At 38.2% G+C, this 11,967-nt stretch overlaps 1 protein-coding gene across 2 annotated transcripts in view; it reads right to left on the reverse strand.

Annotated features, from left to right (window-relative positions):
* The window catches only part of CPED1 (cadherin like and PC-esterase domain containing 1), a 96,636-nt gene extending 86,594 nt beyond the window's left edge, over nt 1-10,042 (reverse strand). For both annotated transcript variants that reach the window (XM_088141685.1, XM_088141686.1), the window contains exons 1-2: nt 9,887-10,042; nt 8,960-9,416 (exon numbers count right to left, since the gene is read on the reverse strand). In XM_088141685.1, the coding sequence (XP_087997811.1) occupies nt 8,960-9,211 (252 nt within the window). In that variant the 5' untranslated portion in view covers nt 9,212-9,416; nt 9,887-10,042. The remainder of the gene's footprint in view (nt 1-8,959; nt 9,417-9,886) is intronic.
* Nucleotides 10,043-11,967: the final 1,925 nt, after the last annotated feature.

The raw sequence follows: 11,967 nt of genomic DNA on the forward strand, positions 1-11,967 counted from the left end.
GATACATAACTATCACTGGAAGATTATTTTGGCATGTATATGCAACATAAATTATTGTTTGGGATATATAAAGAGTAGAAAGGGAGCCAAACAAGTAAGAAAAAAGACATCCAGGCAACTAAGATCAGCTTGTCATCTGGTCTGGGGAGACAGTGGTGGTTAATCTGAGCAAGGAGGAAATAATAGAATATTTTTAAAGAATCCTTCTTTGCGTTATTAGGAGCACTTCCCTATACAGCCTCCCAACATATGTTTTGTGGATGTAGTTTATCCGATTTTTTAATGCTTCCTGTATTTCTAGAAATAAGTGAATTTCCTTTTTTGTTGTTGTTTTCTGGAAGCTACTTAAAATGTGTTAGCTTTTTATGTCTGTAGTATTTTTGTTCAGGAAGGAGTGGGCTTTGGACTGAAATGACTGGAATGTTCCTGTGTTTCTCATTGTTTGCTGCCTAAATATAGAGTAGGCCACAAAATCAAAAGATATGCTTTGATTGTAGGCATGATGCCACATTAAAGCAGGCTGAGCACTTGACAATCAGATCTGCTGTAGTTTGACTTCAGAGGAAGAATATTGCTAAAGCTCAAAACTCCTTGGCTTAGTTATTTTATATGCGTGCAGCCTGTAGTTCACTCCATTGCCAGTTGTTTTATTTAGATCAGTTTTCCACCATCTGATTGCCTCCAGGTATGAGGAGACTAAAGCTGCCAAAATTCCCAGACATGGGATTATAAATCAAGTATGAAATGCAGGATCTTTTCCTAAGATTTACTTTTAGAATCAACATTTCTTTCAGAGGAAAAATACAGGTAAATTTGCAGTGGAAATCACTTCACTGTAGTTTCCTTGCATCAAAATAAAACAATTTGCCATTTCTTCTGAGGCATAATTCACAACCAGAAATGTGCTATTTAACTAGCTCCAAATTTCCCTCCCATTTGCTATCTCCAGATTAAATTCTTTGCATCTCCTACTATATACTTATAGGAAAGTGTGTCAGATGAGGATAGCTATCAAGTATGAAATGGAGTTAATTATGGTTTATCACCCTGAGACTGGAAATCTTTCTTCTATCTGAATGCATGACAATATGGCAGAACCTGTTTCAATATAAAGATCTACTTGTTGACGCCTCAACTCTTCCTCTTTAAACTGGACAACTGCACATACTTTGCAAAGATGACAAGCTCCACTTTGATCATTCTTGGATGCCTGCTGAATTTCCATCAAAGGGAAGCCAATTACAGTTATAAGGCTGAGATTATAGACATCCAGAACTGTAGTCCTAATGTATGAAGGACATCCCTAAGAATGTTGACATTTTTTTTCATATGAGATATGGATACATGAATATGCCCAGTGGTGTAATGTTGCAGAAATGCCTAAGAATGCAGTGGTTTTGGAGAATGCAGGGGAATATGCTTTGGGACTTATTTTTAGAGGAGGAACAATATATCATCACCAAGAGCACTAGAATAGACCGACCTTCCTTACAGTATTCTTAAAATTGGATGAGATGATGCAATTTAGCATAAAGGAGGTCAGAAAATTAAAATAAGCAAAAGTTGTATAATTCTTTCCTTGTCTTTAAACTTGTAATTTAAACTAGTTTAATTGGATTTGATTTAATTTCTGATTAAAAGATAAATGTCACATTTTGGCTACTAAAGTCCTTTTGTTAAAGATCAGCATATTTTGTAACTTAAATTTTATAACTGGAATTTACAGTTATACACTCATTTTAAACTGAGAGATTTTATTAGTAGTTTCTTTGCTCTGAGTGTTTTGAAAACAATGTATGTGTGCATGTGTGTTTGTTTTTTTAATAATAATTTTTATTAAAGTTTAAAAATACATAGATAAAAAACTAATACAAACTAAGAAAAATGTACAAAGAAAAAAGAAAGAATAAAAAGTTCAAAGGGAAAAAACATAGCTATCTATATCTATATCTATATCTATATCTATATCTATATCTATATCTATATCTATATCTATATCTATATGTGTGTGTGTGTGTGTGTGTATGTGTGTGGTATATACACACACACATACATACAAACATACATACATAGAGAGAAGAAAAAAGAATATATAAAGAAATGACTTCCCCCTTCATCAAGACAAGTAGAAATAATTTCAGTAACTTATCACCTTCTCTAACATTTCAACCAAAGATCTCCATCCCGTATCTCATCTTTTATCTATTAGTAAATAATAAAACCTCATTATTCAATCTTAATTAGCAAAAGTCTATTAAGAGTTACCAGAAACAACAATATATATAACATTAAACAAGTAAATCAATTTAATTTAATTTCCTTTACACAGTAACTTATCATTTTCTCTAAAAATACAAAATCTCTTCTTCCCATATTTTATCTTATATCTATAAGCAAACCTATAAAAGCTCTTTGTTCAAACTTAATAAAAAAAAATTCCATTAAGAGCTACCAGAAAATCTTAAACTTTAAACCAAATAATTTCCCACAAATTAATTTATTATCATTTTCTCTTCATCTCCTCTCAGAAATTTCTTAGCAAATTTAACACTTTATTTCAATGTTAACCTCATAACACATCTCTAATCATACAACAAAAAAACTCTTCTCCCCATATCGTAGTTAATAGCAAATCTTTATGGTTTCGTCATTCAATCCTGGTCAAGCAAAATCCATTAAAAACTACTAGAAGAAAAAACATCACGTATTTTAACCTTGATCAAACAAGCTGACTTTATAACCTTTCTTTTTGGTTTTAAAAACCTTGATGTTTATTCCTTTTAAGTAATGTCCCAAAAACTGATTTATTTTCATTTTTTCTTTATCCTTTCTCAGAAACTTCTTCATGACTGTAACACACCTCTTTTGTAAGTCCAAGTCACTCTTCTGTGTTGAAATCCACACATCTAAGTCACACTGCTAATGTATTATTTGTATGTCCCTTTTAGCTATTAAAACATCAGCCAGTTTCATTTGTAAGTCCTGTGTAGCATCTTTGTCAATATCATTCTTGTATTCTATCCCTTTTAAATCCATATCCAAAACAGCTGGATTCTCAGTTGTATCATCTTCTATCTCCTCTTTAAAATCCATTTTTATAGTATCAGACAATCTTAAGAGAAAGCTCTGAGTACATTGTTGCCAAATATCCTTGAAATCTTCCAGAGTTAAAATACTGTTTTCCATTCTGTATTAGTGGGTCTTCTCCTTTAATTGTAATCTTTAGTTCTTTCTGATTGCCTCTAATAACCAGCCTTCAAGGTCTCCTTTTATCATGTTTTTCTCTAATCCATACCATTTTTCCATGGAAAGATTTCTTACACTTAACTTCAAGATCTTAATATGTTTTAAAAGGATTTTAAACAAATCACAGGAAGGAGTCTTATAGTTATTTTCAACATCTTATTTCCAGTCAATCTAGCCCCTTAGCCCATTTATAACTTTCCAAAATCAATGTTCTAATCACCATTTTGCTGCTTATTTCCAAATTAAAAAAAAAAATATCTTTAAGTTCTTAAACTTACATGGAACTTCATTCATTGAGGATTGAAGGAAATTCACCCCGTGAAATAAAACTCATCTTTCTGAAGGTTCTCAGTATCCAAAAAGCAATTTACAAGCCATTTTCAGAAGTAATTAAGAAAGGAAGTGGGCAAACCCAGTGTCTCTTTGAAGGCTTCAGGCCGCGGCTTGGGCAAGTCGACTCTCCTAGCTCCCAGAGCTCTAAGACCCACTAGAGACCACTGTTTTACAGTCTCGTCCCAGGGAGCCTCTGTAAGGAGCCCTATGAATGATCCCCTTTATCTGGGGAGGAATTTCGAGGTGCCAATCTGGTCATCGAATCCTCATTCTGCCATGGTCATCGGCTCTGTTGAAAGCGAAGCTGTCTTCAATTCGCCATTGCTTCCCCAGAAGTTGTGTGCATGTGCATTTGTGCGTAAGCAGAGATATGCAAATATGGATTGGTACTGAGTTACACATATGAGATTATTACATTCTGCACTTTAAAATGTTGGAACACCAAAGGCAAGATTCTTCTAGTCCCTGTTCATCAAGCTTTTGTTATATTGCTTCATTGGGTCATAGCTGAGTCCTGGTGACTTCCTGGATAAAAACTGTTCAAGTGATACTGCCATCTACCACATCGCCAAGACCTCCTGGTGCATCTCCGTAGCTTCTACTATTCCAGCTATCCACTTCATGCACTGTCAGCTCTTTCTTCTCTTTCCATCTACCTTGCCCAGTGTTATCATGTTTTCCATAAATGCTTCAGCCCTCCTGATGCGTCCAAAGTATGGTAGTTGTTGTTTTGGGATACTTGCTTCCACTGAACATTCAGACTTGATTTCTTCTTCTAATACTTTACAGTTGGTCCTCTTGGCTGCCCCCAACATGACAATTCAAAGTAGTCAAACTTTTTCCTCTCTTTCCGGCCCAGAGTTCATCCCTCACATCCATACATCATAACAGGGAAGACCACTGAGTGGACCATTCTAATTTTTGTTGTGATAGAAATGTTATGGTCCCTCAATGCCTTTTTGACCATTGTTATTTTACTCTAAATCTCTTTGACACAGCCACCATTTTATCAATTTTGGAACCTAAAATTTGTAACTGTCAACCACATCTATTGTCTCATTGTTTACCTTAAATTCTTCTACTTTTGCAGCATAATCTTTGTTTTCTTGATGTTCAAAGAGAGCTCAACTTTTCACTCCTGTTTTAGAATGATCATTATTAGGTCTTCTTCAGTTTCTGCAATCAAGATAGTGTGGTCTGCATATCTCAAGTTATTCCTTCTGATTTTGACCCCACCTTAAGTTCTTCTAGACATGCAGCCCTTATAATGTATTCCGTTGAACAAGTATGATGATAGAACGCAGTCCTGTGCGACTGTTTTTCCATCATTCAGCATTACCAAATTCTGTTTTCATTGTTGCTTCCTGGTTGTTGTAGAGATTTCTTATCAGAAGAATTGGATGCTTTGGTATACCTATTGCTCTGAGAAACTTCAAAGTCTTGAATTACTATATTATCAAAAGCTGTGGAGTAATTTATAAAAGTATACTTTACTGAGATAGGCTACAATAACAGAATCTTTTGCAAGTCTGATTGTCCTGTTCCTCCCATGTCTCTTATACCCAGGGAGTCAGGGAGGAATCAGCCTGAGCCCCTTTTTATGCTATCTATCTTCCCAGGACTTAAGGAATGCTTCTGTCTTTTTCGTTTACACAACGGTTTCTGTATATTTGCTTTAAGGCATCTCACTGGCTCTCTACAATTATCCACTAATATTAGCTATATGATCTTGTGTTCTGTTGCTCATTCTGAAGCCTGCCTGTTCAATTATCTCTCCATCCATACAGCACTATAATCTCTTCTGCAGAATTTCCAACAGCTGGTATGTGGTATTAGGGCTATTGTCCTGTAATTAGAGCATTCCTTTAAACCTCTTTTTTTTTTTTTTTTTTAGAAATTGGGATATAGATAGACCGTTTCCAATCTGCTTTTCCCCTATATTTGTACTGAGTCAAAGATCATCAGAAGCAGCAACTCTTCTGTATTTGTGAAGTTCTTGGACAAAGGAACATCTGGAGTCTCCTGTTTTCATAACCCCATAACCCTTAAAAAAAATCCTGGTTTGCTGCTTTAGCACAGCACCTACATTGCTATCTGCCTCCCAGCCAGTCAGCTAGTCAATACAGATAGAAAATGTATATGAATGCTATATGAAAGTATCCTAGCCTACATGCAAGCAGATGACATGCTGCCTTGGAAGAGTGCAGTTAGTGAGAATAGACTTCAGCATTTCCTTAGCATGGGTTGTTGGTTTGGGAATCTTTCCAAATGAGATCTAGATCTCCATTCTACTCTAACTCTAATGATGCTGCCACAACTAGCCCAGAAAATCATGAATAAACTAGGAGACCAGATTCATCCCAATTTCTCATCAGATCTTTTTTTAAGCTGTGGGAAACTTCTGACATTAGATTCCCTTGTATTTTTAAAACACATAAACATGGGTAAGAAAAACAGTTGAATATGTTTTTAATTGTAGAAAGGTAGATACAAGAATTAGATGTTGAACTCTAGCAAAGTCTCTGGAGGCTTTATCTGACATAAACTAAGCAATTATTAACTTTTCCATTTTTTGGAATGTTTCCTACCTTAGAAATATTTTTTTTTAAATGAAAGTCATTCTCAAGAAAGTTTCTAGGAATTACTGGGAAAGACACAATGCAACTAAATCTGGTAGTATTCTACACATATTGCTGAAAAATTCAGATGCACATTAATCATACCTGTTTACAACTATTTAATTAAATCATAGTCTGATGTGTTGCCAAAGAAACTAGTAAAAGGCAACCTGAATTATCTGGGACATTTCATAGGAAGATAAGATTGGGTTGTAGAGGAAGGAAGCAGACAGATATTCAGGAATGGTAGGAGTTATTTTACTTGTACTGTGATACAGGCTTCCTTATAATAAAAACACTCTTGCCCGGAGGACATTTAATTTAAAAAGCTGTCCATGCATTTTATAACAGCATTTCTTTTTCCAGAGATTTAACTCTGATGCAGTTGTGTAGAGCTGATGCCACAACCAAAATAGCTAGTACAACTACAGGTACACTTTATGAAAAACTAACAAATACATATTTCAATGCAAATGTTTCATCATTTCTGGTGCCAAGGAGATATAAACAAACAGAATGATGTGAAAAAAGGTATTGGTTGTAATGCAGCCAGAATAAAGCACAGTTAAAACACAAGTGCTGAAATCTGTATAGTATTATTTTTCTTTCTTTCTTTGCATGTTTTTCCAGAAAGTGCCTCATGCATAGCTTTAAAAGTCTTCAAATATCTACATATACTCATGTAGGGATGGGGACTTACATTAATTAACTTCAGGGATTTGAGTGAAGCCATGCCATCTGACTTTGGTTAAACATCTATCCAAGTCTCAATCCTGTTTTGAATGTCATTACAGAATGGTCAGGCCAAAACTTGCTAAAAAAATTAGAGCTAATGTGTAACAGCATTTCATGCCTGAAAACTGCCCAGCTTTTGGGTGTTGGGGAGCATAACTGGAATTCTGGGAGTTATGATGGGTATTCTCAAAAAATGGCTGCCATTGCAGATCTCACCCACTTCTACAATGGTTGTCACAGTGGGGGTGATCCATTGTAAAATACCTGTTTCCCAAAATGCAGATTGGTGAGATTGTCCTCACCATTCCCTCTCGCCTCCAAACAGCTTAGCTTTGTGTTTTTCTGGGTTGGTGGGCCACATCAGAACAAAACACTGGTTGCCACCCCCATCATTTTCGTTTTCTAAGAATGCACGTGGCATGTATTTAGCTTCCTGTATATTCCTGGAAATACAGATTATGATAGAAGTGAGTGGAAAGCAAAACGATGCTTTGGAGCATGAGAGAGCAAGCACACAGCGCCTGTCTTCAGCTTCTTAGCCCAAATGTGTTGTTTCTCAGGATCATTTGGCAGTTGTGGGGAGCAGTTATGGAAAAGCACAGCTGCTCAAGGGAGCTATAGATAGATGCTACAGTGGTACCCCTGTATGCTTTGAAACCCATTTTGGCCTTCTACTCCAGAGCCCTACATAGCCCTAGTGAATACTAGTTTCCCATTGAATAATTGTAATTAAATTAATCTCCCCCCCAAAAATAGGAAGGAGGTTGGTCAATTGTTGAAGTGGCACTACAAAACAAAACACAACAACCAGTCTACTGCCACCAGCAAAAAAACCCAGTCTGTACATATTATAAACAAGACTCTTTATCGTTTTCTACAGCATGGAATTCTCTGAGCGCTCTCAAGATGTGTTGGGACTGTAAATGTCATCAGCCCTAATGACAATGCTGGAATTTACTACAGGAGGGCACCAGGTTGGAGAAGATTGTTGTGCCGTGTAATACAATACGTAATAGATATACAGAGTAGCAATAATGATTAGCCTCAGGCATTTGCTAAAATCCTAGTTTGAAAAATAAACAGCAGTTGCCTGAAACCTGGTGTTTTCCAGATAGGTTGGGAATCCCTGGTTGAAAATCCTGTGAATTGTGTTCCAATACTTGGAGTGCACCTGGCTGGGGAATGCTGGTATAGATCAAATCAGTCACATTATCCATCCAAATCCAAACAGAGACTTGCAGGTGCAACAAAGCACAGTGAGGATTTGACCATCTGCCAACAATCCTAAGCACATTTACCTTGGAGGAATCCACTACTCCTGAATTAACGCATACTGGATATTAATATGAGTTACCATGTATTTGTTGGCTGAAAGGAAAATACTTTCCCTAGAAATTCCATTTCAGTTCTCATGAGCTGGCCCAGCTTTGAAAAGTATAGAAATACCATAAAGTTATTGACAAAGATGACGAGTATTATTACCCCCTAGGGTAGAAAACAGAATAATATTCTGCACGGTCTGTTTGATGGGTGCTATTGCTCCTTTCAAACCTATCTGCCAATTCATCCTTATCTCTTTATTCTTACAACCCTTCTATCATCACCTGCTTTACTGAATCTTGCAATCAAAGTAAGGGAGTAGATGAATGTAATTTTTTTCCTGGGCTTTAATTGTATCACCTTTGATCCTTTGTCATGCAGTTTGGAGCAACATAAACACTAGACTGCACAGAGAAGGTTGAGTTAAGAAACTGTACTCCTTCTTCCTCCCTATTCCCCATCTTCTTCTACGTTGCTTCTTCTTTTTCCATAATTTCATTCCAGCAGGATGTTTATGCTTCATTCCAGGCAGGCGTCTCTTTGGGTCACCTTCATCTAGGCAGTGCAGCTAGAGCAAGGGATTCAATCCAAGCCCTTCATTATGTCCCTTTCACTGACGTGGGTGACTTAGGAAGCAAAAGTTAATTTTGACTGCAACTCTAGCTTACGAACCAGGGTTTATTTGAAACTGGTAGGATCTTTCTTACCTCTTTCTGCCCTTGTTGTTTACTAGAAGGAAGGAAGCAACCGACTCGCCTTGCAAAGACTTGGTGTGTCTGACGCGGCACCTCAGCTGCTTTGCTGGGCAGAAGTCCATTGCCAGTTGTAGGAATTGCCAGTCTCCTGGATCTTAAAGGCATCAGGGTCTGGTAGAAGAGATAGGCAGCCAGAACCAGCACCATCAGGAACGGGCGAAGACGACACCATCTCCGGCCAGGCACAATTTGCCGGCAAGCCATGGCACCTCAGATTTCTGATTTGTCCCATTTCCACATTATAGGGGCAATCAGTCTGGCTGCTTTTTACCAGCATGAAAGAAAGGCAGGAAGGTGTGCTTTCCCCACTCAAGTCCTCTCTCCATCACTTCTGGACCTGAGTTCTTCCATGACATCAGCTGGCAAGAAATGATAAGTCCCCAGCGGAGAAAGGCAAACAGTGTCTGACCTGGAAGAAACAATGGGATTGGTCGGGAGAGAGACCGAAAGAAGTAACACGTACACACTGTGGATTGGAAATGAACACACATTAAGTTTCCAAGTATTGCCAGCAGAAGAAATGTGACTGTTCAGAGCAAAACTCCATTGCACAATACCCAGAAAGGGACCAGCTGAGCAATTAGGTTCAATTTATTGGTTAAAAATTGCAATGGGCTCTGCCCACACAGCTGAAAAATATGAAGGCTTTTCTAGCAGGGCTTTCTTTCCCCTCCCTCCCTCCCCTCTTTCCAATTCCTCTTCTGATGGGTTCTTTAAAAAAAAAACCATTTCCTTCATCTTTTAAATTGCCTTTTTCCTGCCAGAAAACATACAGAGGCTTTCCTCCCTGAGCAGTTTTTAACAGTGCAAAAGCCTAGTTTCTTTCCTCTTTTTCTTTTCCTCCGCTGTCTTTTGGAGTTCAAAGTCATGTTTACTTACTCAGTTCTTCACCCCGTCAGACGTTTTCCATTCTCCTCTAACGGGTTGCTGATTAAAACCACTCCAAAGAGCCCAGGCTCATGACTTCGGCTCATCTCCGCACACGCACACAGCACTCCATCTGAACTCCGTTGGACCACAGACGTATAAATAAAAATCAGGACTGCCCGGAGGGGTGGGGTTAAGTTTAGCAGGCTCTGAAGAGTCTCTTGGGCTGGAGACTGTGCTGGATCATAGAAAGTTTACTTTTGCCTCCCATATGCTGTTTTTCAGTGTCGTAGGAACTTCAGAACGGCGCATAGGTTACGGAAAAGGGACACAGAGGTATGCAAGTGCTATGGCAAATGGTAAATTAGGAAACCAAGTGGCTCTGGGCTTGCAAAACCACTTCAGGACATTCCAGATTATTTGCCAAGTATGCAGAAGAAGGGTTATGAGAAAGATTAATGATGTGTCTGAGGCATCTTTGGGTTTATAGCACCGCTTATTGTGATTCTGGGCAGCTAAGTGTTAGCAGACCAATAGCTGGCTTTAAGAAGAAGGGGGGAAAAACTTTGAGTTAGTGCTGAGTCCTGGCAACTTCCTCTGGTAGTCCCTGCAGTTTCGTTGGCAAGATTTCAGAAGTGATTTGCCCTTGCCTTCTTCATAAGGCTGAGAGGAAGTGACTGGCCCAAGTCACCCAGCTGGCTTTGTGCCTAAGACGAGACTGGAACTCACAGTTTTCCAATTTCTATCCCTGTGCCTTTAACATTACATCAGACTACCCCCCACAGCTGACTCTAAACCATGGCATATGCAAAGAAGCCTGCATACATCCACTACAAAAACTTCAGGAGCATTGTACAGGGAGTCTCACCTCCCTCCTCCTGCCACTCCTGTCCCACATCATCATTTTCCCTCTGCTTTTAACACCACTGGTGAAAAATGTTTTTTTTTCTCTTTCCTTTCCTTCCTGGAACCCAGCTAAAGGCTGATTGGCTGGGCAAAAAGAAAAATGGGAGAGGGTCATGGGGAGTGGACAGGACATGGTAAGAGTATGTGCTGTTGTAGTTGCCCACCTGGGAAGCAGCAAATGGTGACTTTAGGTCATGCATTTTTAAAATTTTCTCACTTTCTCACTGTTCAAAGCTTAAAATATCCATCATTTGTATAAATACCACACACCTCTCCTTAAAAAAAAAGTTTAAAATTCCAGTCCAACTCACAATAGTGATATCACTGTTCTTTTGGCCATCTGCCAACAGACTTTGAATTATATTTTGACCCCAAGATTGTCCATCTAGCTATGGACCATGTATGGTAAGTCCCTTTGAATGCAGTGGGATAAATATTTGCATTTTTATTTTGCAGAGAAATGCACAAAAAGTATCTCTAAAATGTATTTTTCTATTGGAGGTAGTTCTTCTGTCTCATCTCTGTGTCAGGTTTAAGTAGTAATACTGAACTAACTGCTCACAGCCATGTTTTCACTTGGCTGATCTTCAGAAAGGGCTTGATCTGTGGGATATGAATGTGAATCTAAGTTATAGCCATGGTCTCTTCAGAGCATGAAGAATGATCTCCCCCCAAAGATTATGGCATTCAGGAGGCTACTGAAAACCTGGTTGTTCTCCCAGGCCTTGGGGAAAGGGTATTTGTGGACCCTCCTTCTTGTTTCTTTGCTTGTTTTGTTTTGATCTATAGCTTTGAGATATATACATATACATATACATATTGGTTCTTAGCTGTAAGCCACCCAGAGTCTTATGGGAGTTGGGCAGACTGAAATGAAATGAAATGTAGTTTCAGTAAATTCCTATTTCAATGCCAACAACTGGTAGGCTCTGCCCCAGTGTCATTTCTCATGCTACCCTCAAGTCCCCAATCTGTCTGGAGAATGAGTTGGTCACTTTTGATCTAGACATGCATCAAAGTACCCACTTTTAGAGGAGACTGCTTGTTGTATCTCTGCATGTAATGCCATTCCCAGTTTGCAGACAAAGTGAGATCAGTTGCTCAGGAAGAAGCACAGGACAGAATCTTTTTAGGACATGTGATTGCTATCTCTTGCTATCTATAACAAAGTTAACCTTTTGTGTTTA

This window comes from Python bivittatus, unplaced genomic scaffold (genome assembly GCF_059951505.1).
Source record: "Python bivittatus isolate LINGU-HERP-01145 unplaced genomic scaffold, Pbiv_v1 ctg000330_np1212, whole genome shotgun sequence".
Lineage (NCBI taxonomy): Eukaryota > Metazoa > Chordata > Lepidosauria > Squamata > Pythonidae > Python > Python bivittatus.